This window comes from Rhinopithecus bieti, unplaced genomic scaffold, assembly GCF_001698545.2.
Source record: "Rhinopithecus bieti isolate Rb0 unplaced genomic scaffold, ASM169854v2 scaffold_32760, whole genome shotgun sequence".
Taxonomy (NCBI): domain Eukaryota; kingdom Metazoa; phylum Chordata; class Mammalia; order Primates; family Cercopithecidae; genus Rhinopithecus; species Rhinopithecus bieti.
Window position 1 is genome coordinate 181,472 of NW_016813956.1, and position 27,647 is coordinate 209,118.

Genomic DNA, 27,647 nt, shown 5'->3' on the forward strand with positions numbered 1-27,647 from the left:
TCAAACTAGTCATTATCTTTATGAATTAATTATGTAATAACAATGTTATAAACCTTCAAATCAGTTTAAGCCTAAATGTGTCATATTTAATAACAAGAGCAAGAAACATACGTTATGATGAAGAGCTCTTATATTTTCTTTGGATAAAAGTCAGTAAAATATAAAAGAAAAATGCATTTGCTTTGGGACTTTTAATATTTAGTCTACAAATCTAGCCACCATAGAAATCTGCTGATTAAATATGGGTTCTATTAAAATGGAAACATGCATTTTGGGGGACAAAAGAGGGATTGTTTTAGTTATTTTGTTTTTTACACTTGTTCATAATAAACAAAATTTTAAACAATCTTGAGGGGAACATTTTATTTCTACTTGTAACTGCATAAAGTTATGAGCTAATCTATATCATATATAGTTTGTAGCTTTATAAATTAGGAAATTCTAACAGAATAAATATGCTAATATGATGAAAATGTCATAAATTACAATAGAGTATATTTTAATAAAACAATTCAGAAGGAGCCAATACCCAATGTCAAAATCATATTAATTGTAAAATTAATTAGGGCAGCCAAAATATTCTGGAATTCCTTCTAATAAAACAAATGAGTGACTGTAAATACAGTCATACCAACAAACTTGCAGAATTATGCAGCATAAAAAGTGATCATCCCAGCACTTTGGGAGGCCGAGGTGGGCGGATCATGAGGTCAGGAGTTGGAGACCAGCCTGACCAACATGTTGAAACCCCATCTCTACTAAAAATACAAAAATAGCCGGGCGTGGTGATGCATGCCTGTAATCCCAGCTGCTCAGGAGGTGGAGGCAGGAGAACTGCTTGAATCCAGGAGGTGGAGGTTGCAGTGAGCCAGGATCGCACCAGTGCACTCCAGCCTGGGCGATAGAGTGTGACTCTGTCTCAAAAAATAAAAAAATAAAAATAAAAGTTTTAAAAAAGTGATTATTATGAACACATAGTAATCTAGTAAAAATGGTTGCGTGAAAAAAGCAAAATGTAAAATTGAATATGTACTGTAACAATATATGGAAAATATACTCAGATGTATAAAAATTAGAATGTAGAAAAGTAAATATAGCTCATCATAATTTTGTTCTGAAATTTAAAAAATATATATTTTGAATGGGTAACTTTCTTTTATAAATGCTTGCAATATAGAGCCCACGATGGTTGTTAAAAGCCCCCAGGTTCAGCCTTCTCTAATTGTGTGGTCAGCCTGCCATCAACCCGAGGCCTCCCTCTGCTGGGCAAATTTGGGAACACATTGAGACATCCTTACATGTAATTCCTTCTCTTCATGTTCCTGGTGAGCATTCTTCCCACTGGGTTTCCATACTCTGCCCTCTTGAAGTCTTGCACCCTGACATTGCAGTGCCATCCCTCTTCCACTGAAGTCTACAACTATCAGCTTATTGTCTCTAGCAAGTCTCACTTTAGCTACAAATATCATTCTGAGTTTACCTTTCAGAAACTTTCTCCCTGAGCATTCTGGAGAGACTCTAGGTGCACTAGGTGCAGTTAGAAAAAGCTCTGATTAGTTGGTGGAGCTATAGGAGGAGAGACGGTGGTGGGCTGGAGAAGGGGTCTACATGGAGACAAACTGACTGGAAACTCAGAGAGATGATGGGATTAAAATAATCCTATTGAGTCTGCACAAAAGTGTTTTATTATAATTGATCCTGAACTATGTAAAGGTAAGCTCCAGTGAGCAGTTATAGTCTGTCCCTAAGATAGACTCTTTTTGCTTTTATTTTTATTGTATTTATTTTATTGTATTTTTTTTCTAAAGACAGGGTCTTGCTATGTTGCCCAGGGTGGTCTCAAGTGGTCCTCCTGGCATCAAATGATCCTCCTACCTCAGTCTCCCAAAGCGATAGGATTATAGGCATGAGCTACCACACCCAAATGATTCTTTCTTTTCAAATATAGAGTTCAGCAGCAATTTTAAAGAAGTACTGAACTCTACAGCTTGGAAGATGGAATGACCCTCACAATTCTTCCAGGCAAGCTCTGCACTCAGTGATATGGACCACAAGGCAAGCCCATAAGGGGTTAAATTACTGACAAACAATAATTTCTAAATATGAATATTTCAGGAGGAACTAAGATGGCTCCTTCCTGGAGAATAAGTTGGCCGGCTTCTCTAGTTATCAGACTGTGTCAGATGGGGAGGAAAGAACCCCTCTGTCCCAGTGAGACAGGACCCTCCAGCCCCCAAGCTCTAAGGTTTTCTGATGAGCAAATGGGATTTCCATCTTTCTAGCTTCAGGACTCGTAACTACTCAGTTTATTCCCTTCAATCTGGATATTCAAGATAAGAACAGTTTATGGTGTTGTGAAGGCCCAGATTTAAATCACATATGCAAAGATACTGACATTCAGTGGAGGGTCACTTAGATTATATCCAGATGACTTCCCTAAATTTATAGCTCAAATGGTAGTTGTGGATTTTTTGCTCTTAGTTACTTACATAGTCACTTGCCAGAGGTAATAAAGTTTTAGTGTGGTTGTGGAAAAGAATGGCCATACATTTAGGAAGAAAATTTTAATGATGATTGAAAACTGAATTAGCTTTAACATGGGAATATGCTCAGGGGACATAGGACCACATATCTCTGTTCCTTCCTATTGCCACTTCTTTCCCTTCCCTGGTAGCATGCTTCCATTACCCATTACTTCAAAAATGTTTCTATGTCTCCAACTCCCTTGCACCGTGGTCTTTTCAGACACAGCCACAGCTCAATTATGGGTAAAACTTTTTCTGTGGCTACAGGAAGAGTTAAGCATGGCTGAAGCATGGTTGAGCATGACTGAAGAAAAACACCTAACCTTGAATTTTTTGATCAATATAAATTTATATCCACAGATTTTACCTGACTGATCGTCGCCCACCAGTCCTACAAAGTTTGCCAGATTGGTTCTGTCTCCACTTTACATACTCAGCAAATACTTATTAAGCACACACTTTGTGTTAGGCTTAAGTGTAGGTATTGAGGAGGCACTGGTGAATGAGTAGAGGCTCTGCCCTCATGGGACCTGCATGCTATTTGGCAGCTCTTTCAGACATTCTCCTCTCTCAAAGCTTTGAGCCACTCTAAACCCCTATAAGCACCTATTTTCAGCTGCTCCCTCACTCCCCACTTCATGGGGGAAATAAAAGCCATCGTGGTAAAATGCCAACTGCCTGACAGAGCTATATTTACCATCTTTTAATTTTAATTTTTAATGGACACAGTTGTACATATTTATGGGGTACTATGTGATATTTTGATACATGTATAGATTATGTAATGATCAGGAATTAGATCAGTTTTTTGTCTTTTTTTTTAGTAAAAGATAATCTTTTATACTCTTTCAGTCCTGAAAAATGGAGGAGTGCCATATTAGGATTCCAACAGAAAAAGTTAAACCAAAAGAATATATGAAAGGCATATAATGAAGGGATATCTACAAAGTTGTGACAGGGCTAACGGGAAGAACAGAAGAACAAGGGGTATGAGGCAGCCCAAGATCAGCAACAGTGGTGATCCAATGTCACCCTGTGCTGATTATGAAGATTTAGTCTTTTCTATCTTTTCCAATCCCGCTTTGCTAGCCGCCTCCCCAAACTACCAATAGGAAGCACTGGAGGAAGACTAGAGGACTGGAAGAATGTGAAAAGATTTCCCACTTTGTTTGTTGACATCCTCACAAAATGGGTTCTTCAACCTGGCAGTGGCAGTTGAATCCAGTAACAGCAGTTGGCTTCAGTTTGGAGATCTTCCATGCTCCTAAAATCAGCCTCATCATGCCTCTGTCTACAGACACATCAACATCAGTGGTCCAGCATCCATTCCTCAGAGGTCCTAGTTCTGGGGATGTCTTCAAAGAATCTTTTCCTTGTTCTCCTAACCCTGGAGGTGGTAGTTGCTTTCTGTCATTACTGTCTCTGATACTTTAGTTCCACTTTTCCATTTTCAGTCCTCGTATAATCAATTAACGACCATTCCCATAAAATTCTTTGTTCAATTTCAGTGCAATTTCTAGCTCCCAGTTACACCCTGACAGACACACCTTTAAATCTGAAGAGGCAACGGGAGGGAACTTGTAACCAGAGCCAGGCCAGAGCTGGGACTGTGGAGGAAGAGCTCAGTGGGCACCGAGCAGGGGGGTGATGCAGGGAATAAGTACACTGACCTCTCTCTCCTTTGCCATCTGCATTCCTACTGGGCTGATCACTGGCCAAATCCAGCTGGTGCCAGAGGGCAGGGCTGCCCAGCTAATGCCATCTATAGAAGCTGGGCTTCTGGGGCACAGAGCAAGTCAGAGACAGGCAGAACAGAGATCTGGGTTTGAACCAAACACAGAATAAACCAGATCAAGGATTATTCTATCAAGACAAATTTATATACTTGCAGCTTGGTCCCATTGTTTCCCTCCTCAGATAACTGTGCATTTGTTTTTGTCTGCTCTCTTTCCTGTGACTACACCCTTCCCCTCTATTAACGTCTTATTCTATTTACACGTAGCTCAGTAAAAAAAAAAAAAAAAAAAAAAAGCTTTCCCTCTCCCAAATCTGCATCCAGCTGCTGACTTCTCTCTTCCAAAGCCACACTGTGGGAGAGGAGTCAGTTACACCTCCTGTCTCTGTTCTGACAGGTGCAACACACTACAGTGAGGCTTCTGCCCCGGTATTCCTTTGGCTCTATTAGTTACGAGGTCACTAATGACTTCCTATTTCTAAATCCAGAGTGCCTTTTTAGTTATCTTCCTTGCCTTCTTGGCATCTCTAGATATCAATACTTGTCTCATTCTCATTTTTGTCTCTCCTTACGGCTCTTTCATTCATAATTCATTGTTATTCAATTGAAGTCTTGATGGTGTTAGGGAGAGGAAGCATTCTGTACTCAAAATGTTAAACCTCAGTTTATTAGCACATCTGTATCTTGGGGCTGGGACCTTCACAAGTGTTTATAATGGTACAACTCCTCCTCCTCTTCCTCCTCCTCCTCAGACCTTTTTTCCTTTCCTGGCTGCACCATTTCCAATTTATTTTCATGAAGCTCTGACCCCTGTTGACTATTTTTCCTCTCTTAACTGAGACAGAAAGCCTAGAGGAGGCTGCAGTGGGAATAATTACCTTCTCCCAACTGGGATAAGACTGGCAAAGGGTTTTCCCTTTGAGAGTAGGCTTTTGTTTTGAAGAAGGTTCTGGATGTATTTCATAATGATTCTTCTCTCCCTGCCAAAGCCACAAGAGGATCCTTCTCAGATCTTCACTGCAAGTACCTGGTGGGCTTTCTGATGCCCACAAAATTGTGGGAGCTTCTCACTCTCATGGGAGTCCACAGTTGGCCTCCAGCTTTTTGTCAGACTTACCATTTAAATGTTCTCAAACATGAACTTCCAGGACATCACACACTCATGATTTTCTACTATCCTGACATTTGCAGTCTTTTTAGCAGATCTCTCTCCCTCTCCCTGCACCATGGGTATTGGTCATCTCAGGATCTGTCCCAGGCTTTCTACTCTTCATGCTGTTTGAGACAACAGATGATCTGATCTGCCCTTTCAGGAAGAAATGTTCCATCTACCTACTTGGTCCAGTTAAAAACCCTAATGTCATCCTTGACCCTTCTCATCCTTACATCTAAGCTGTTGATTCTACCTCCCAATTTTCTCTCAAACACATCTATATTTCTTCAATTTCACTGCTACTTTCTTGCTCTAATTGTACATTATCTTTTTTACAATTACCGTGACATTTTCTTGCCTCCAGTTCTGCCTCACTCAGTCCATTCACTCCACAGCTAAATTTTGGATGTACACTTCTGAACTATTACTGTAGCAAAAGTAATATGTAATAACTGTAATGCAGAAATATAAAATATGCAATATAAAAGAAATACATGTATAAATGATCCCAACACTAAGGAAAGAATATTGATCAATAATTAAATAATTGGTGGATAGTGAATGACAACATATAGCAAAGTGTTCAGTAGGTTTTAAAAGCTGTGGGTTCAATAAATGCTCATGAAGCTTGTTCAGGGGCTTGAAAAATACGTAAATTGAACTTTTAAAGAAAAGGAATTTCAGGTAAGAAAAAACATATATAACATGAAACAATATTTGTGGTGGTGTCAGGGAGGTCATGTTCTCACATTCAGGTGCCAAGGCACTGTACATCCGGACACTGAGGCCATGGACTTGGTCTGCAACCTCCATGACGGCCTTGTAGATTTGAAACTGAACTCCAAGGAGCAGTTGTGCTGTGAGTTCCAGGGTTTGGGGACAGAGGAAACACCATTCCTTGGAAGTCTAACTTTCTTGAGAGGTGTCCCTTAGACATCTAGTGTCCTGTGTTAAGGAAGTCCTTATGCTCTGGGGAAGGAGCCCCTTCTTAATTGATGGGGTAGTATTTTTTAAACAAGGAACTGTACCCATATCTGGGCATGAAGCCAGAGAAATCCCTGAGGGCAGGGCCAGGGCTCTCAAAGATTTTCAGGGAGATTCCCAGCCTTTTAAGTCTTGTCTATTCTTTTCTTTTCTCTAACTGGCCACTTCGTATATATGGAGGTTATTGATTTTTTTGCTTTTATGTCCTGATACTTTAATAACTATTCATTTTTTAGTTATTTGAATTATCTACATCGATTATTTGAATGTTCTTTTTTTCGTTTTTTTTTTTTTGAGACGAAGTCTTGCGCTGTTGCCCAGGGTGGGGTGCAGTAACAGGAACTTGGCTCACTGCAACCTCTGCCTCCTGGGTTCAAGCGATTCTCCTGCCTCAGCCTCCTGATTAGCTGGGATTACAGGCGCCCGCCACCACACCCAGCTAATTTTTGTATTTTTACTAGAGACGAGGTTTCACCATGTTGGCCAGGCTGGTCTCAAACTCCTGACCTCAGGTTATCCACCCACCTCGGCCTCCCAAAGTGCTGGTATTACAGACGTGAGCTACCGCACTCAGCCTTTGAATTTTCTACATATATGACTTCTACGAAGAAAACTATAATGTATTACTCAGAGAAATTAAACAGGAAAACTAATGGAGGAGTATATTTACAGTTGAAGTAGGCAATATTTTAAAGGTATTAATTGTCCCCAAACTGATCTACAAATCCATTGTAATCCTAATCAGATTCCCAATAAGCTTTATGATAGAAATTGACAAACAGGGTTCAAATTTAATACACAAATCCAAGGACCCAAGAAAATCAGTGCATTCTTTAAAATAACAAGACAGAGCCGCTGCTCTATTAAATATCAAAACTGATAAAATGACAATAATCAGGATTGTGTTGTCCAAAAATAGACAAACAAATGAATGGAACAGGCTTAAACAAATATGGACATTAATTTACATCTAAAGTGGCACCATACAACAGTGGTGAAAGGACTCTTGTAAATAAATGGCATGGGACAATTGTATATCCTTTTAAACAGACAAAGAACAAAAAGGAAAAAATCAAAGAAACTTGACCCCCTACTTCACACTATACACAAAAACAATTCCAGGGGAACTAAACATGAAAAGCAAAATAAAGCTTATAACAGTATATGGTAAAAAATTAGGCCAGGCGCGGTGGCTCAAGCCTGTAATCCCAGCACTTTGGGAGGCCGAGGCGGGCAGATCACGAGGTCAGGAGATCGAGACCATCCTGGCTAACACTGTGAAACCCCGTCTCTACTAAAATACAAAAAACTAGCCGGGCGAGGTGGCGGGCGCCTGTAGTCCCTGCTACTCAGGAGGCTGAGGCAGGAGAATGGCCTAAACCCGGGAGGCGGAGCTTGCAGTGAGCTGAGATCCGGCCACTGCACTCCACTACAGCCCGGGCGACAGAGCAAGACTCCGTCTCAAAAAAAAAAAAAAAAAAAAATTAATATTACCCAAAAAGAGGTCTAGCCTTTGCCCTCAGCTACTGGGAGATGAATTTTAGAGCCTTGAAATGTCCTCCCTGATAAGTGTGTCTTTGTTTGCCTGGAGGTTTTGACCACCACACAGTCAACAATGTGATTTATAATAGGAACTTTCAGCCACACAGTGTCAGCTCTACCTGTGGAGGTAGACTAAAAGATCAGCCATGTGAGCAGTCAACCATGGCAGGCCATTAAAACTGCACACTGAGGCTCGGGTGGGTGAGCTTCCTTGACTGGCAGATACAGTTATCCTGTATCTAGTCTCTACATGGTTTTGGTTCCTTGTGGTCTACTGCAGTCCAAAAATAATAAATGGTAAATTTCAGAAATAAATATTCACCTAACTTTTATACAGTGTATTATTAACAATTCTATTTTATTGTTATTAATCTCTTACTGTGCCTAATTTATAAATTAAGCTTTATCATAGCTATGTATGTGTAGGAAAAAAACAGTTATATAGAGTTCAGTACTATCCATGGTTTCAGGTATCCACTGGGGATCCTGGAACATATCTTTTGTGCATAAGTGGGGACTGCTCTGTCCTTCATGTGTATTGTCACACATTAATGCTGGGAAAGTAGTACTGTTCATGATATTACTGGGAGAGGACAACTGGAAGCTCATATTTGGAACTTGCCTGGATTGTGCCTATATTAGTTTCCTAGGGCTGCTGTAACAAAGAGCCAGAAGCTAGTGTGGCTTAAAACAACAAATACATTCTCTTGCAGTTCTGGAAGCTAGAAATCTGACATGAAGGTATCATTAGATCTCTGCTTCCTCTGAAGTCTGTAGGAAAATCCTTCCTTGACTCTTCCTAGCTTCTCGTACTTGCTGGCAACCTTTGACATTCCTTGGCCTGCAGCTGCATAACTGCAGTCTCTGCCTGTGTGTGTCTGTCTTCACGTGACCACCTTAGAAGAATACTAGTTCTATTTAAATATATATATATATATACACACACACACTACTTCTTATAAGTCACCAGCCCATCATACTATGATATAACCTCATCTTAACTAATTATATCTACAACTATCCTATTTCCAAATAAGGCCACAATTCTGAGGTACTGGGAGCTGGGACTTTAAACATATCTTCTGAGGACAAGGGAGATCTGCATATAATTCGATCCATAATACTGCCCTGTGTGTTTCTTTCCTCAGCTGATTTTAATTTGTATTCCTTGAGTTGTTTCCCCTTTTCAACTATTACAAACAATGAATTTTGCTGTGTATGTGTCTTGGTATATATGAGCACACATATCTGCTCTTTGGCTGTTTGTATACCTAAGAGTGGAATTGTTGGGTCAAATGCTAAAATCTTTTTTAAAGTAGTTGTATAATTTTACATGCATAGGAATGACATATAATAAGCTATATATCCTATAATAAATTGTAAGCATGAGGCTAACAGCTTCAGCAAGTTCTGTGAGTCCTTTTAGCAAATTACTAACCTAAGGTTGATTGGGAACCACAGACCTCCCAACTTACAATTGGTATGAAACAGAAGACAAAGTCCAGGTCTGGAACCATGGCTCACACCTGTAATCCCAGCACTTTGGGAGGCCAAGGTGGCCAGATCACTTGAGGTCAGGAGTTTGATATCAGTCTGGACAACATGGTGAAACCCCATCTCTACTAAAAATATAAAAATTAGTCAGGCACGGTGGCAGGTGCCTGTAATCCCAGCTTCTTGGGAGACCGGAGGCATGAGAATCGCTTGAACTCAGGAAGCGCAGGTTGCAGCTGAGGTCATGCCACTGTACTCCATCATGGGCGACAGAGTGAGGATCTGTCTAAATAAATAAAATAACAAAATACAACCTAAAGCCTAACAATCTCAGCCCTGGAATTCTATTCAATTGCACCATGTTGAGCAGTGGTAACTGGAAACATCAATGCTTATCAATAAGAAATGGATGAATAACAACATGCAGAAATGTATATAACATCATTGTACAAAATTTTTATTATTTTTGTTTTGAGACTGGGTCTCATTCTGTCACCCAGGCTTGAGTGCAGTGGCAGCACAATCTCTGCTCACTGCAGCCTCTACCTCCCGGGTTCCAGTCGTCCTCCCACCCCAGCCTCCTAAGTAGCTGGGACTACAGGTACGTGCCACCGGGCCTGGCTAATTTTTTGTATTTTTTGTCAAGACGGGATTTCACCATGTTGCTTAGGCTGGTCTTGAACTCCTGAGCTCAAGCAGTCTGCCCACTCGGCTTCCCAAAGTGGTGGGATTACAGGCGTGAGCCACTGCACCCAACCCTTTTTTGTTTTTTAAATTAATAACCCTAATCAAAAGACAAAACAATTATGCATACGGGGCCAGGCACAGTGACTGTAGTCCCAACACTTTGGGAGGGCAATGATCGCTTGAGGCCATTTCTAGACCAGCTTGGACAATATGGTGAGACTATCTCTACAAAAAATAAAAATAAAAAATTAGCCCAGCGTGGTGGTGTGTCCATGCAATCCCAGCTACTCTGGATGCTGAGGTTGCAGGATAGCTTGAGTCGGGGGTTGGAGGTTACAGTGGGTTGTGATTATGCCACTGCAGTCCAGCCTGGGCAACAGACTGAGACCCAGTCTCAAAAGATAACGTTTTTTTTTTTTTTTTCTTTTTAAAAAAAACAAACAAAAGACTATGCATGTGTATAGATAGGTGTATGTAAAACACTTAGTTCAAAGAAAACATGTATATTTCTCACAAAATAGGTAAGAATTTTTTTTTTTTTTAAAGGAAAACAGGTAGCTACATATTAGTTTGAGGAAGGGGGAACAGGGATGTGATGTGCCTGTATCCCTGACTTTAGACGATGGAAGGAGCTAAGCAAAACAATTGAAAAAAGACCGACCGTTTGAAAAATACAAGTAATTATTGACTCATATGCACACGCGCAAACATAAACTTTTAGAATTGAGCTGCACTAAGTGAGTAAACTTGGCTCATTATATGCTCTTTTTGTCAGATGTAAACAAAAAAATTCAGTTATTAAAATCTGAACCCCAGAATTAAAATTGCAAAAGCTTAAAGGGGCAGTTCTGAGAAAAGGATCTTCAGTCTTGAATGTGTGGGCTCCACCAGGGTTGAAAATCCTGCATGATTGATGAAACACGATCCAGTTAAGCACAGTAATTTTCAAATATTATCCAATCAGGGCGCTACTGTTTCTAAAAACAGAGAAACCGAGCAAGGGCTTTAGAATTGCAGGTCTAAAACTCCATTGCAACTAAGCTCCTTTGTCCTGATGAGGGCCTAAACCAAGTCGACAGCCCGTAAGTGCACCCATGGTAAGGCGCTGCGCAAAGCAAGAGCATTTTGCGTTTCAAAGCTTTGTCATGATGGCGCTGCAGAAAGCGAGCGAGCTAGGCCTACCTGGCGGGGCTTTCAGAGGACGCCAACGTGGGCGCCAGTCACGCCAGCAGGGTCACCGTCATTCCCAAGGACAGACAGCTCGCTAAAATTTTGCCAACTATCCCAGAAGCATTTCTTAGGACCACCCAATTTCGGAAAAGACTACTTTAGCAATATTGACCCAAGAACGCAATGTCCGCACTTTAACGTTGCATAATAAAAAAGCCTCAAGCCTGGGACTAGGCTTCAACCTTGGTTCGTTACAGTTATGACTAATTAGCTTGGGGTCGTGAGATGCGGGACTTCGGGCTACTTAAAAAAAAAAAAACAAAAAAACAGGTGATCTAAAACTCGACTTTAACTCGGTGCATTTGAATTCACCTTACTATCTTTGATAGCCTCATCTGGCAAGAATTTACTACTCAACCTATGTTAAAAGTTCCTATTGACTCTTCAAGTGATTCTAATATAAATGAGGGCGTATATGCATTTGCTTGGGAAATTTCATCTGTGTACTATAGCTCTTTTCCTGAAATGTGTAGGTGGCTCTTAAAAGAGCCGTTGGGTTAGTAGAAGTTTCCAACCGAATTTACTTTTTCTTGGGTGCCGCTTTCTTGGGTTTGGCAGTCTTTGGCTTCGTCACCTTAGCCTTGGCCGCCTTGGGTTTTATAGCCTTAGTTTTAGCAGGGCTTTTAGCTACTTTCTTGGGTTTTACAGCTTTGGGTTTTTTGGGACTCTTACAGGACTTCCTTGTTGCTGCAGGCTTTTTAGCATTTTTCGGAGTCTTGACGTTCTTTTGCTAACCCCGTGGCCTTTTGAGCTTTTAGATGCACCCGTTGCCTTGCTTTTTGCAGCCACCTTTGAAGCGCCGGGCTTGGTTTCCACGAAGGACGCCTTCTTGTTGAGTTTGAAGGAACCCGAGGCGCCGGTGCCCTTCGTCTGCACCAACGTTCCCTTGCTTACCAGGCTCTTAATACCCAGCTTAATGCGGCTGTTGTTCTTCTCCACATCGTAGCCTGCGGCCGCCAGCGCCTTTTTAAAAGCAGCCAACGACACACCACCACGCTCCTTGGAGGAGGAAGCAGCCTGCACGATCAGCTCTGACACGGAAGGGCCAGCAGGCTTTTTCTTAGAGGCCACTGCAGCCTTAGCAGGTTTCTTTGCCTTCTTGCTAGCTGAAGGTTTCTCAGGAGCAGCAGAAGCGGCGGGAGCGGGAGGCGCCGTTTCGGACATGGTGACTAATACAGCACACAAAGTAAACTGGTATAAACCTGACCAACCAGGATGCGAAATAAAAGGCCCCGACTCAGCCTATTTATAGGATGGGACTGCGCAGTGATTGGTGCCCGTCAGTGCCCGCCCCTCGCACCCTAGCGCCCCCTGCGCGCTGCAGAGGGTTTCGCCCAGTCTCAGAGAGCACCTGGGGACCTCTAGGGCCTATGGTCCTGCTCCCCTCAACGCAAGCAAACATACCGAAAAAGCCGCTCCGATTGCCTCATTGTGAAGGAAATTGTAGGCCGACTCCCGCCCAGTAACATCAGAGGGTGCCGCTTGTCTCTCAAAAAGCAGCTCTTTTTTAGGGAGGTGGTTGATGGGGAGCGGTTTGCAAATGCAGCCCCACAAGCATCCAAAGAGTTTTATTAGAAATTTTTAGAGGTCCGTTGCCAGAGATGTTTGTTTTAATTTGCAAGAAATGTAAAATACAGTGTTTTGAATAGTTGGGGAGGGAGAGGAAAGTGCGGGTTTTAGGCCGTGTTAGGGCTAGTTGTCATCAACTCTATTACATTTTCTGGCAATGTTTTAGAGCGATGTGTCTCGCGGATACCTTTCACATCAAAGAAGAATGAATCGTACACAACACCAGAATTCACTAACGCTGCAATTAATACTCAAACTGCAAGTGTAGAAACGTTTGCACTTGCAACTTACTTCCACAGTCCAATGTGGGATGCACTTCAGGAATTTCCAATGCCGTTTTCATCCATACAACATGCCCCAAATGGGTGTTAAGGTTTACAACCTGTGTTCCATGTCAGCACATGCAATCAGCGCACCATGACATGGTCAAGTCATTCTTTTATTCAGCAAAGATTTATGGGCCTCACAAACCTGCGAAAGGCTGCTGGGTCCAAGAAACCGGTTCCCCGACAGGCATTCTGCTGGGGAGTTAAGTCTCCTTAGTGTGAAAACAAACGATAAGTGTAAGCACACCCTGGGGATAAGATTTTATGGTAACCTCTCTTTAGCTTGTTTGTGGCTGTTAAGAGCATTTCAAATTATCAATAAGCTAAAACGATCTCACATTGCCAATCAGAGACTCAGCTAACGGCAGAACAAAAAACTGTTAAATCGACATCCACTTCTACAATCCTATTCTGGATAACCCCCTAGCACAGCGGAGAGTGAGGGAATGTGGTCTTATTTCCGTTCGTGCTGTTGTAGTTTTCAAATAAGTCTGAACTGTGCAAGTAACCTGAGCTTTTCCCCTTTTTCTTCAAACAACGTGCCAACCAAATAATGTAGTGGTCCCATATAACTATTGTACCCATCTTCTTTACCAGTGCTTCCTACGTCCATTTTATTGAGAAGCCACACATTCAAATATTTCACGTAATTTCTTAAAATTTGGAAAATAACAGTTGGAAACTATACATCTTGGTTTGACGGCTAGTCAGTTATGAAACACAGGTATACAAAATTGGAAGGTTTTTGTAAGTAAACCCTTTATGAAAGATATAAACCTTTCTTAATGTAATAAGCGAGGTATCTGAAAAAAACGCAACTTTTAAAAAGGAAATACTCCGAATTATCTGATTCAGGAGCTTCCACTTTAAATAATGGGTTCTGCCTCCCTTGTTTCCATTGGGTTAAACTGGCTTCAAATAAAATGGGAACGCTCCATGCAAATAAAGGATGATAGATCTGCTTTCTAAATGGCTGTTCAAGAAAATAGCCTAAACCAATCAAAAGATAGAATGTGGCCTGTCTCCTGTGAATTTAAAAGGTCACAATCCACTTTTAGTGTTTTGAGACTTTTAAAATAATTGCATTAGCTCTTGGCAGTGCTAAATTATGTTCCTTGCGGACTACCATCCAGTTTCTCTTGGGCCAAGTCCACCTCCTGCTCCGCAAGAGCAACAATTCCCAGCTAGTAGTACCTGGCGGCAGTGCTGGAGAAACGCCATTTATTGACTGGCAGAGTACACCTAGGCTTAGAAAACAAAAAAGCTGCAGAACACTGCAAGTTTAGGATTCAAAGAGCATAATCAAGAAAAAGACGTCTCATAGAAAATGTTTCTATGAGGAATAGTGTAATCCTACTATGTTTGAGATGCTTTGTAGATTTCAATGTCGCTACTAAGTCAATTAAAGTATTACAAAGGAATGCAATTCTTGTGAAAGGTTTCAGAAATTCCCGTAAAGGCTACATTTCCGGAGAGGAGGATTCCCTCTTTTTTTTTCCCCCCCCTAAAGAGCTGAAGGTTATACAGAATTGGAGAATTATACCTTTGGAATCAATGCCTTGTTTTATGGAAAATAAACACAGCCTTCACGTTATGAAAACCAGATGTATAAGAGGACAACAGATGAAAAAATTAAAGTACAAGCCGGCGTAGTGGCGCTCCCCTGTAATCCCAGCTACTCCGGACGCTGAGGCGGGAAGATCCTTTGAGCCCAAGTTAAAGCCAGCTTGGGGAACAAAGCAAAAGTGAAATAAAATAATAATAATAATAATACCACTTTAAAAATAATAATCTGTAGGGTTGGAATAGAATATAGTAGCCGGTGAAACTGCACGATTGTTGATGGCTTAAAGATAGGCCAACCAGAGCTTGTAACGTCATATTTAGCGTCTTTTATCATCCAATCACTGTACTTTACTTACTATAAATAGCAGAGAAGCTCGAGGACGTATTTGCGCTAGTGTTGGATATTACGTTGTGTTGTTTTCTTGTCATGGCTCGTACTAAGCAAACTGCTCGGAAGTCTACTGGTGGCAAAGCGCCACGCAAACAGTTGGCTACTAAAGCAGCCCGCAAGAGTGCCCCGGCCACCGGCGGTGTGAAAAAGCCCCACCGCTACCGGCCCGGCACTGTGGCTCTGCGCGAGATCCGCCGTTATCAGAAATCCACTGAGCTGCTGATTCGCAAACTACCTTTCCAGCGCCTGGTGCGCGAGATTGCGCAGGACTTTAAAACAGACCTGCGTTTCCAGAGCTCTGCTGTGATGGCTCTGCAGGAGGCGTGCGAGGCCTACTTAGTTGGGCTGTTTGAGGACACTAACCTGTGCGCCATCCATGCCAAGCGCGTCACTATCATGCCCAAGGACATCCAGCTCGCTCGCCGCATCCGCGGAGAGCGGGCGTGATTACTCCGGCAGCTCTGACGGTCCAATCAAAGGCTCTTTTCAGAGCCACCACCTTTTCAAGTAAAGTAGCTGTAAGAAGCCAATCTATAGACGAAAGGGAATGTATTGGGAACACTTTTCGTTTTAATATTTGTCACTGAAGGCTTCAAAACCATTCGATTTTGGCTGCTTACTGTGACGCGCCTGTGATTCAAGCACTTTGGGAGGCTGAGGCGGGCGGATCACCAGAGGTCAGGAGTTTGGGATCAGCCTGGCCAATATGGCCGAACCCAGTCTCTACGAAAAATAAAATAACACGATGGGCGTGATGGCGAGCGCCTGTAATCCCAACTACACTCGGGAGGCTGAGGCAGGAGAATCGCTTGAACCTGGGAGGCACAGGTTTCAGTGAGTCGAGATCGCGGTTATGTACTCCAGCCTGGGCGACAGCGAGACTCAGTCTCAAAAAAAAAGAAAAACATTCGACTTAAAATAGTTCTGGAGTCTGAATGGGTTTTTATTTCTTAACCCAGTTCCTCAAAGCCTGTAGCTCTGTTAAGAAAATAAAACCATTGGTCAAGCCAGCTTGGTCCCACCCCGTCTCCCCACCCTCCCCAACCGCTGCTCCCGCCACTTCCTGGGGCTTGGAGGAGGGGTTGAGGGAGGGGACTGTAGGCGTCACGTTTCCCGCCTGCGCGCTTTCATTCTATGTGCGCTGGGGTTGGGGGAAGGGGTAACGTAGATATATAAAGATCGGTTCCCCTATTCTCTGTCACTTGCTCTTGGTTCACTTCTTACGAAGTCATGTCTGGACGTGGTAAGGGCGGGAAGGGTTTGGGTAAGGGGGGTGCCAAGCGCCACCGCAAGGTGTTGCGCGACAACATCCAGGGCATCACCAAGCCGGCCATCCGGCGTCTGGCCCGGCGTGGCGGTGTCAAGAGGATCTCTGGTCTGATCTACGAGGAGACTCGCGGGGTGCTCAAGGTGTTCTTGGAGAACGTGATCCGTGACGCTGTCACCTATACGGAGCACGCCAAGCGCAAGACGGTCACTGCTATGGACGTGGTCTACGCGCTCAAGCGCCAGGGACGCACCCTTTATGGCTTTGGCGGCTAAGGTTGCTGCTTTCTCCACAGCTTGCATTTCTGAACCAAAGGCCCTTCTCAGGGCCGCCCAACTGAACAAAAGAAGAGCTGTATCCATTAAGCCAAGAAGCTCAATGTATAATTAACATGAATGATAATGAGCTGACATCCTAGAAAGGAAAGATTACTGGAACTGCAAGTTTGCCCTCCACTCACTAGATATGGGTAGGGGAACAAAGATATTCCAACTCTGAAGAGTGAGTGGGAAAAAACATTGAGTTAAAAATTTGTGTTAGTTTCCAAGGGACAAAGAGAAGCGCTGCCCAATCAGTGAGCGCCATTCGTAGCTGTCAACCAATCAGAACTGATAAGCTAATGTTTCCTGAGGCAAGCCAGAGAGTCGGAGGGGAAGCTAAAAAGCTTATTGAGAAAGGACAAAACTCTGTTTTAGTAAAAAAAATATATATTTTTTTAGCGATTAGGAAATAAAATCACAGAGACTTTTAAGTATCCCTCAATCATGTACTGAGAGCAATACACTATCGCCACCAATACACTTTGCCTCGATTTAAAAGATCCTGAAAATTGAAACCCCAGTTAGACTCCTGGAATACCCAGGACACTAAATTCAGGGGCGATTAAAACTCTGTTTTAGAGAGAAAAGTCACTTTTTTCAGTGTTACCCGGCCTTCAGCAGTTAGCCTTTTTTTTACCCCTTTACGTAGAAATTGAAATTTGGGTGATAGAAATATTCTGAAATTAAATTGTGATGATGGTTGTACAACTAAGTAAACATGGTAAAATTCATTGAATTGTAGCTAAAGTGGGCAAATTTTATGGTATGTTAAATATCAATAAAGCTGATTTCTTTATATACATACATTTACATATTTTTATATATGCAGAGAGAGAAATGATGCAGGCAGGGTGGCAGGACATGAGGTTGGTAGCATAGGCAATGTTGGTCTGTGAAGGGCCACCTGTGCTAAACCTGTGCTAAGCCTGGGGTTTGTCCAGTCAAGTCATTGTAGCCACAGTTTTAAAGGATGTTCCTGAGGCACTTACGTGTTCCGGTAGTACATCTAGCTTCAGAACTCAGCTGGAAAACAGATGTGAACTTGAGATTAGCTAATAGGGAAATATCTTACTCTCGTCTGAGTAAATATTCACAAATGCCTCTCATTGTGCTCTTTTCCGTACCATTGTTATAGAGGACTGATTTCAGCCTCACTATGTTAGCTTCAGTGATGGATTCCTCTTTATTTTGAGGTCCTGTTTTCCACCTGACAGTTTTCATCCAGGATTTCTTGAGTACCCAGCTTGGCTTAATTTAAAACAAGTACCCAGCTTCGTTTAATTTAAAACTGACAATGGAGAGAATTCATAGCTGCATCCTGGAATCAGAGGAGCAAAAATGAGCCTAGTATGGAGTGTGGGTCATTTTATGCCTTTCTTAGCTGGTATTTTAAAGATATTTATTGATCTCGTATGCCAGATATTGTTGTAGACATTGGGGTACATAAGTTAGCAAATTTTAATTCCCGTTCCTGAATTTCAGAGTCAATGTAGAGGGGTGTGTGGATATAGATTACCCATATGGGAGCTATAGTCGCTGTAACAATAGCCTTGACTAGCTCCTGTTATGTTTTGCCTGGCCTTTTTAACTCATAGCATTGCTGATAGGTCATACTCATCTTAGGCATACTTGCCACCACCTTGGGCCTTCTTCAATCCTAACACTCATGCAGTCCTTGTTCAGAATGAAGATGTTGCTTAATTTGCAGCCCCTAGACTAACCCCCCAGATTTTCTAAAGAGAAACTGCACACTGATTGCTTCAGGCAGTGGCAGGTCAAGGAATGAGAGATGGGGAATTGATTGTGTTAGCATTCTAGTGGGCTAGTGGGGAGCCTGGAGACTTACATAGAAGATTCAAGCATGCATTCATTCAACAAACCTCTATAAACTGTTAAGTGTCAGCCCTGTTCTGTTTGTTAAATATATTGTTACATATATAGTTACAGGTGGGGAAATTTTATATATATATATATGCTATTGAGGATAGTCAGCTATATACCATATGCTAAATGAGCAGAGAAGCGTATTATTTTACAAAGGATGATTATGGGAGGTCTCTTTCTTAAGGTTGGTATTTGAGGAGAGGCTTGAATGAGATGAGATCTAGAGCTATTCAGATATCCAGGATAAGATCCTTCTAGGGAGAAACAATAAATATAAAGGTGCTGATGCTGGAAATGCTTGGTCCATTCCAGAAACAGCTAGGAGGTCAGTGAAGAGAAAGAATTGGGAAGAGAATGAGGTCAGAGGGTAGCCAGAGTACAGATCTAGCAGGGACTCCTAAGTAGGTTGAGAAACTCATCCTAGTTTGCTTGGGACTTTCTAAGTTTCAGCATTGAAAGTCCTACACCCTGAGAAACCCCTGAGAGTCAGGCAAACTGTAATGATTGGTCATCTTACTTGTAGGCTATGATAAGGATGCTGGATTTTATTATGAAGGTGATGGAGAGCCACTGGAATGTTTTCAGCAGACAGTGGACATAATACCTTTAAAAAGGATCACTGTTGTTGCTGGATAGAGAAAAAATTGTATGATAGGGGGATTAAAAGTGAAAACAAAGACCAGTTAGGGCTCACTGTGGTAGTTCAGACAAACCGCCATGGCAGCTTGCTCCTAGAGAAGCAGCAGAGGAAACAATGAAAGGTATTCTGATTGATTTTCAACAGAGCTGACTGCATTGGATGAAAGTTTTAAGAAGCTCAGAACAAACAAGATTGCACAATTCCTGGCCCAAGCTGCTTGAAGAATGGAGTTCTATTGATTGATGTGACAAATATCAGAGGAAGAACAGACTTGGGGTTTATGTGTAAACATATTTATTTTGGACAAGTTTGAGATGCCCATTAGATATTCAAATAGATACATCAAATATGCAGTTGTATATGAGTCTAGAGATTTAAGGTCAGGGAGATGGTTTATAATTGCAAACATTTATTTAGAGACACAGTTTCATTCTTGTCTACCAGTCCTAAGTGTAATAGCACGATCTCAGCTCACTGCAACCTCTGCCTCCAGGGTTCAAGCTATTCTCCTGTCTCGCCCTCCCAGATAGCTGGGATTACAGTCGCTCGCAACCATGCCGAGCTAATTTTTTTTTTTTTTTTTTAAAGTAGAGACGGGGTTTCACATTGTTGGCCAGGCTGGTCTCGAACCCCTGACTTCAGGTGATCCACCCACCTCGGCTTTCCAAAGTACTGGAATTACAGGCGTGAGCCACCGTGCCGGGCCTATTTTTCTTAAGCTCTATGTTTCGTTCTGAAGATTGAAGTGGGTGGAAGCAAACTGATAGAATTTGGAGAGGTGGTTAGGCATCCTGGGAATAAGAAACAGCCAGAAGCTGCCACCATCACAGGCTTTGGCATTGCTAGAAGTTAACGTGGCACTTACAGCTAGGCCTTGGTGTTCTGTTGAACATAAACTATTTCACAGAACACAGAGCTTGTAAGTGGTGAGGCTAGTTGAGTTAGCCGAGAAAAGGAGTCCAAGAACTGAGCCAGACTACACCAGAGTATGTAGTGGAGTACAGTTTTCTCATTCTTTAGTAGAGCTATGTAGAGGTACTCTCTTTTATGGATATACAGATCACACTCTAGTCCCTTCTGATGAAAACTTTACAGTTCCCACTCATTTACTACTGCAAACAATGCTGTACTACATTATGTTTCAGTTTTTAGCCGTCTCATCCGGTCTCAGCATTTATCTGCTGATGTCTCCCACATTTTTATCTCCAGCTCAGACCTCTCACCCGAACTCACTTACTCAACTATCTATTCACTATGTCCTCCTGTGGGGAGAGGCTTGTTAGCAAAGTAAGCAGACAACAAAGTTGTTTTTTTGCTGAAGTAGCCCTCTATGTATGTTATTAAATCAAAGATGCTGAATATTTGGCTGACTTCTAAATTTGGTCACCTAACTTTGAAACATTTCCTAGGTAGTACAGTTTGAAACTTGCACAATTAAAAAAATTAGTTTTGGAATTTACAATTTAAGGCAGGAATAGAAGACTGTTGGGTTGACAGGTACAGTGAATATTATGCAAGAGTCATGGAAGAATCCTTTATCAGAAGCCGCTTCCATTTTATAGCTACTGCCACGGACCTCGGAGTCAGAGGAAATGTGAGTCCTTATTTATAAAACAGATTCCCTTAGTCTACTAAGTGGGAATTTACAAACTGCGTAGGCAGCCTGCCTAGGATAGCCTCCAGCCTGAGGACTGAAAATAGCAAAGCAGCTTTAACTGCCAGTCTTACTCGGGGGAAAGGGTAGGTGACGTCACTCAGCACGACGCCAAGCTCAACTAAAAATGGAAGTAAAGGCTTCTGGCGCTACCGGAAGGGGTGCGGTTGCGGGCAGGTGTTACCAGGGAGGCTAAAAGTACAGATCTTGCTGACGTTGCTTAAGTCAGATACGCCTGGGAAACACCTGACATCTATTTTAATCCACCTAATCACTCGCAGCCGGCTGGTATCTTAGACTCCCGTACAAATAATGCAATTTGTTTTTAAAAAAAAGCTGAATAACTCATTTATCGGACTCGCGCTGCAGTGTTGCTTTGAGTCAAAACCATAGCATTAAAGTTCATAGCCCGCTTATCCCCGAGACCGCGTTTGCTCAGCTGACTTCTGCTTTAGCAGCCGCTCAGACCTAAGAACCTGGTCTCTCCCAACCGGCCTGTAGAAGTTGTTCATACTAGGCAAAGTAGCTGAGTAAAGCTACTGAGATATTTTTCGAAAGGATACGATCACAGCTCTTTCTGAGAGGGAGTGGGCGGCCCTGAAAAGGGCCATTGGAAGGAAAACTAAAATATTAACCGCCGAAACCGTATAGAGTGCGTCCTTGGCGCTTAAGCGCGTAAACCACATCCATGGCAGTGACAGTCTTGCGCTTGGCGTGCTCCGTATAGGTCACCGCGTCCCGGATCACATTCTCCAGAAAAACCTTGAGAACACCTCGGGTCTCCTCGTAAATCAAACCAGAGATTCGTTTAACCCCACCACGTCTAGCAAGGCGCCGAATAGCCGGCTTGGTAATGCCTTGGATATTATCCCGCAGTACTTTCCGGTGACGCTTAGCACCTCCCTTACCCAAACCTTTACCGCCTTTGCCACGACCAGACATAGTCACGTAGATTTGAAGAGAGAGGAGTACAGAAACAAAGCAGGCTACGAGAATTTATACACGAACATCGGACCTTATTGAGAACTGAAAGCGGGAGCGAGGATAAGGAGGCGTTGCTGCCTCACCCTTTGCTCCGCCCCTCGTGGGGCAGTGACCTAAGGGCTGTGAGAGACAACACAATAGTTTCACTTTTTAATCCCTTCAGTTTTTCACTCCCGTTTACGACACTACTATTTGAATCTGAAGCTATACCCTCGACTGAGAATTTTAATAAGGGCTTATATTAAGGGCTTTCATTAATATGCCAGAGTGGTAGCCTTTTTAAGTCTTTCAAGTGCCTGAAGACATATTGACTATTTAAAGGTACTTAAAAGAGCAGGTGTGAAAAGATCACTCTGGCCTCCTGTTTTCTTGAAATCTGACCTGTTTCTTAGAAGCAGTAGCTGAGATTCTCATATGAAAGATGTTCTCACTGTACTTTAAAAAAAGCAACATTCTTCTCAAGGATGGGAGGCTAAAGCCAAGAGAATTCTGTACAAACCTTGCACTAGCACTTGCTGGTTGCTTTTCTACCCAATTACATATTCTAGCCTTTGCTTTAGCGCATTTTTACACTTTTACTATTTGTCCAATTCATTATATAAGTAACTGCTTTTTTGGGCCTTCATTTCCTTATGAGAGCACCTGTGTCACGTAAAACCTGTGTTAAATAAATGCATATACCTTTCTCCTGTTAATCCGTTTTATATTAATTTAATTTGCTGGTCCAGCCAGAGCCCTAAGAAGATGGAGGTGGAGTTTTGCTGTCCTTCACATTGTACCGTCTCATTCAGAAGAGGGTGATTGTTAGCTATGTTACATTGCAAACATGCCTTCTTCTGTAAATTGGGTTATGATGATACTCAGGGAACTTTTAATTAGCTGATGTGAACGAGGCATGAGAACAGAGACTGTGGAAAAGAAATAAATACTACATAATATGGCTTAAGTTTAGATATTACTACTTTAAAAATCTGCCCAGAGTTGGGATATTGTCCTGAACTCATTTTTGGGTTTTCACTCCCAACACTATATCGCTAGCAGCAACTATGTGTGTATTAGTAAGGATTTTTTTTTAAAAATCATAGCCTGTAATAACGTACAAAGTGTTGACAGATTTTTTTGCTTTTCATGTGTGACATGTTAAAACTGTCTGAAAATTTTCCTTTGTTCTCTTTTCCAAGGTGCATAATCATAGCAGCCTTTGTGCTTTCCTATAGCCAATCCTGGAGTGTAGTTCAAATCTCCATACACGCTTCTCACTGTTGTTTTAAATTTCCTGAAAACATTCGTAAATCACTTCTGTTGGAAAACTGGAAGGGCTACTGCTAAATTTTAAGTATGAAAATGCACCCCGAACTTGACTTCTTTGTCTGAGAATCTTTGCCTTTTCACCCAAATCTAACAAACCAAAACTGATTTTTAGGCTTCAACAGTGTCAGGCCTCTGAGCCCAAGCTAAGCCACCATATCCCCAGCGACCTGCACGTATACATTCAGATGACCTGAAGCAACTGAAGATCCACAGAAGTGAAAATAGCTTAACTGATGACATTCCACCATTGTGATTTGTTTCTGCCCCACCTTAACGGATCTATGTACTTTATAGTCTCCTTAAGAAGTTTCTTTGCAATTCTCCCCACCCTTGAGAATGTACTTTGTGAGATCCATCCCCTGCCTCCAAAACATTGCTCTTACCTCCACCACTAATCCCAAAACCTATAAGAACTCATGATAATCCCACCACCTTTGGTGACTCCTTTTTCGGACTCAGCCCACCTACACCCAGGTGAAATAAACAGCCATGTTGCTCACACAAAGCCTATTTGGTGATTTCTTCACACGGACCCGTGAAACAAACAGCATTAGCTGTAAACTTCAGCCTGCAGCATAACATCACTTTGTGGTGACTGGGCAGGAAAAACCCTGTTTAACTGTTTCAGGCGCGTCGCTGTGAAGAGACCACCGAACAGGGTTTGTGTGACCAACAAGGCTGTTTATTTCACCTGGGTGCAGGCAGGCTGAGTCCGAAAAGAGAGTCAGCAAAGGGGGATGGGGTGCGGCCGTTTTACAAAATTTGGGTAGGTAGTGGAAAATTACAGTCAAAGGGGGTTGTTTTCTGGCTGGCAGGGGTGGGGTCACAAGGTGCTCAGTGGGGAGCTTTTGAGTTAGGATGAGCCAAAAGAAGGAATTTCACAAGGTAATGTCATCAGTTAAGGCAGGAACAGGCCATTTTCACTTCTTTCAGTTACTTCAGGCCATCTGGAGTATAAGTGGAGGCCACAGGGGATATGATGGTTTAGCTTGGGCTCAGAGGCCTGACAAACTGAACAACTGGGAACAATCAACAGTTAATGCACACAAAATGTTGTAGGGAGGCAAAATTTTACCTCTACTTTGTTAGGGTCTCCAACTGGACCTGATATTTAATTTGCCATAAAACAGATTAGCAGAACGAAAGCATACAAATGTATGTAATGTAAATTTTATGGGACAGGAGAACCCTCATAAGAAAGTGAAGACCCAAAGAAATGGCAAAAACTAAATGCTTTCATATTAAACAGAGGCAATTGTGAGAAAGTGAACCATATGGGGAGATTAAAGGAAAATAGGATTATTTTAACAAGGTTTGTTTGTGTATAGAAGCCTCTTGGCTATGACTCTCTGCTGTGTTTGTGCAAAATTATCTCATCTATGACTCTGCTGAAAAAATATCTTTTCTCCTGGTAAAAGGAGAGCATTTTTCACATTGGAAGTTTTATTTCCTGTTTTCAGAAAGAAAGGGTTAGAAGAATTCTCTTCTTGAATTGCTGTTTTTGAAGTGCCTTTAGCTCAAAAGAATCCTGATCCCACCGTGGTCTATTTTTGGATGTTATATTCTGCAAACAACACCCACTTTTTGTCTCCAATCTCACCTTAATTACTCCTCTAATAAAAAACAATAGATTATTAATATACTGATATTAAAATGTTTGCACTACTCACGAATACAAAATGCTCAATAAATTTTCTTTCACAAATGAGGATTTCATCCATTTTTTTTTTTCTTTTGAGACGGAGTCTGGCTCTGTCGCCCAGGCTGGAGTGCAATGGCGTGATCTCGACTCACTACTACAAGCTCCGCCTCCTGGGTTCACGCCATTCTCCTGCCGCAGCCTCCCGAGTAGCTGGTACTACAGGCGCCCACCACCACGCCCGGCTAATTTTTTATATTTTTAGTAGAGACGGGGTTTCATCGTGTTAGCCAAGATGGTCTCGATCTCCTCACCTCGTAATCTGCCCGCCTCGGCCTCCCAAAGTGCTGGGATTACAGGCGTGAGCTGCCGCGCCCGGCCCATTCTTTAAGTATCAACTGTAAATGAAGAGTTACAGCAGAATCCTTGTTCTGTTGAGGAGGGGGCAAAGAATGTAAATGAGGGAGCGAACAGCTGGACTGAGCTACCACCCCCAGTCCATCTGATCCTCAGACAGTAATATCACTTTATTATTTTATGCTATTGGTCAGACCCCGTACCTCCAACACCTTTTTTTCCTACATATAAAGAAAATATAAAAAGTCAAGCACTGTACATCAGATCCAGCACACCTGTAACTGGAAAAAACAAAATACCTTCAGCTGGGCCCAGAGCTTGGGGGTAGTCACCTTGGCATAGACCAAGTCCATTGGCATCTCTAACATACTCTATCTATGGATAACAAATGCCTATGCCAGGTAGAGTCGCTTGTATAAGAGTCAAGAAAAACGAAATATAAAACACACAGACATATTCATTTTCATAATTTTTAAAATGCAAATATTACTTTGTAAACCAAACACTGCTTTATTAAAAGCTGGAACACAAGTGAATTTAAGTAAACAATGCAATTCAAATTTAATCTTTTGTGTGTGTGGTTTGTTGTTGTTGACAGTTGGTCAGGTGATTTTAGTATGGTACATCAATTTACATTCTAGATGTAGGCCAAGAAAGAATGTTAGGTGTAAAAAATATTTATTGTAAAAAAGAATGTGAGGCAAGGTCTTTGGAATTAGTAGTTGTAATGTTCGACAATCTGTGGTTGTTATAAAGTTAGTTTGTAAAATGTGATCTAAAAGCTGTATGATAAAAAAACTACAATCATATAAAATATTCAAATTAAATTTTAAACATTACTTTTGTTTACATTCAGTATTCCCATCCCTATAAGTTTTCTTTCAGTATTCAACCCCCAACCTCCAGAAAACCGAAAAGCAAGATCAACAGAAAGAAAATGGTTAAAATTTGTAAATTCTAGATTTTAATAGATAACTACAGGCAACAAGTAGTGGGAAAACAAATGTGGCATGTCATTGTGCATAGTCCTAGAGGAGAGAAAGCAATGCAACCAGCTAGACTATTTACAAGCAAAGCTACACATATAAAATAATTAATATATAAGGGATAAAATTATGCTTGGTCGACAGATTGACAGATGAAAAGTTGGTAGCTAGCTATGGATAAAATGAGAGCCAGTTAGATCCCTGCCTCACATTTTGCACCAGAGTAACTTTCAGGTTAATGTGGACAGCCAAATGAATTAAAAAATATATATACACACATATGAGAAAACCTAGGAGGCTATGTATTGAGCTGAGAAAATTCTTCTAAGCATTTTGAGGAAGGCATTGGAAGTCGCAAGACACAACTTTTCAATCTTTTCAAAGCTTCACAAAAGAGCCTAGGAAGTGCCAGTTAACCACTTGCCTGGTTCTTCCCTTATATTCTTAGCCTTAGGAAGTTTTAAAAAATGCCAATCATAGCAAGCTAGAGGCCTGAATGATGGACAGGTGGACTTATACAGCTTCTCCTCCCCAAATAACACGTAAGAAGCTCAAATAGTCTACACTGCAGAACTGGCTAAACTACATTTCTGTTAAAGAACTTAAGAGCATAGTCTAATGCTTTCTGGGGATCCTTAATTAGTTTGGTGTTGTCAAGATCATTAACAAAAACGTAGTTATCACAGCTACTTTCGTTGGAATAATTCGGTGGCTCTGAAAAGAGCCTTTGGGTTTTAAGACTGATCAAAACGTAACTAGGTTTACGCTCTCTCTCCGCGAATGCGGCGAGCAAGCTGTATATCCTTGGGCATAATAGTCACCCGCTTGGCATGAATGGCGCAAAGGTTTGTGTCCTCAAAGAGCCCTACCAAGTAGGCCTCGCAAGCCTCTTGCAGTGCCATCACCGCTGAGCTCTGGAAGCGAAGGTCGGTCTTGAAGTCCTGGGCGATTTCTCGCACTAGGCGCTGGAACGGCAGCTTCCGGATCAGCAGCTCGGTCGACTTCTGGTAGCGACGGATCTCCCGCAGCGCCACAGTGCCCGGGCGGTAACGGTGAGGCTTTTTCACGCCGCCGGTGGCCGGCGCGCTCTTGCGAGCAGCCTTGGTAGCCAACTGCTTGCGTGGCGCTTTGCCGCCCGTGGACTTGCGAGCAGTCTGTTTAGTACGAGCCATGGCAATAAGCAGATAAAGCTTGCCTCAAGAGACGTTTGTGAAGGAAAAGGAAGAGTTACTCTTCTTTTATAGAGTCAGACCACCAACTATTGGACGCAAGAAAATTCAAAAATCCCCTCGCCCTTCTTGGATTGGTCCATCTCTGTGCCTGTTTGAAGATTAAGAGAGGCTCCTGTTCATTACGGTAGCTACTCTGACGTCATTTTCTTAACGCCTTACCTGCTATTACAC

General features: G+C 42.1%; 4 protein-coding genes across 4 annotated transcripts; 1 reads left to right on the forward strand and 3 right to left on the reverse strand.

The window, feature by feature from the left end:
• Window positions 1-11,870: 11,870 nt before the first annotated feature.
• Window positions 11,871-12,748, reverse strand: H1-1 (H1.1 linker histone, cluster member). Its single transcript, XM_017849134.1, is given in 2 exon segments — window positions 11,871-12,073; window positions 12,076-12,748. Coding segments are annotated over 2 exon segments (642 nt in total). The 5' UTR covers window positions 12,515-12,748.
• A 2,309-nt stretch (window positions 12,749-15,057) lies between these two features.
• Window positions 15,058-15,870, forward strand: H3C1 (H3 clustered histone 1). Its single transcript, XM_017849196.1, has one exon. The coding sequence runs from the start codon at window positions 15,239-15,241 to the stop codon at window positions 15,647-15,649; it is 411 nt and encodes a 136-aa protein (XP_017704685.1). The 5' UTR covers window positions 15,058-15,238; the 3' UTR covers window positions 15,650-15,870.
• Window positions 15,871-20,790: 4,920 nt separating this feature from the next.
• On the reverse strand, window positions 20,791-21,912 carry H4C2 (H4 clustered histone 2). The gene has a single exon (XM_017849162.1). It carries the CDS (start codon window positions 21,907-21,909, stop codon window positions 21,598-21,600), a length of 312 nt encoding a protein of 103 aa, XP_017704651.1. The 5' UTR covers window positions 21,910-21,912; the 3' UTR covers window positions 20,791-21,597.
• Window positions 21,913-25,744: 3,832 nt separating this feature from the next.
• Window positions 25,745-27,449, reverse strand: H3C2 (H3 clustered histone 2). Its single transcript, XM_017849149.1, has one exon. The coding sequence runs from the start codon at window positions 27,414-27,416 to the stop codon at window positions 27,006-27,008; it is 411 nt and encodes a 136-aa protein (XP_017704638.1). The 5' UTR covers window positions 27,417-27,449; the 3' UTR covers window positions 25,745-27,005.
• Between the last annotated feature and the right edge of the window lie 198 nt (window positions 27,450-27,647).

Excerpts from the sequence above, each read along its gene's own strand:
- H3C1 (XM_017849196.1), top strand. The coding sequence starts at position 15,239 with ATGGCTCGTACTAAGCAAACTGCTCGGAAGTCTACTGGTGGCAAAGCG.
- H4C2 (XM_017849162.1), bottom strand. The coding sequence starts at position 21,909 with ATGTCTGGTCGTGGCAAAGGCGGTAAAGGTTTGGGTAAGGGAGGTGCT.
- H3C2 (XM_017849149.1), bottom strand. The coding sequence starts at position 27,416 with ATGGCTCGTACTAAACAGACTGCTCGCAAGTCCACGGGCGGCAAAGCG.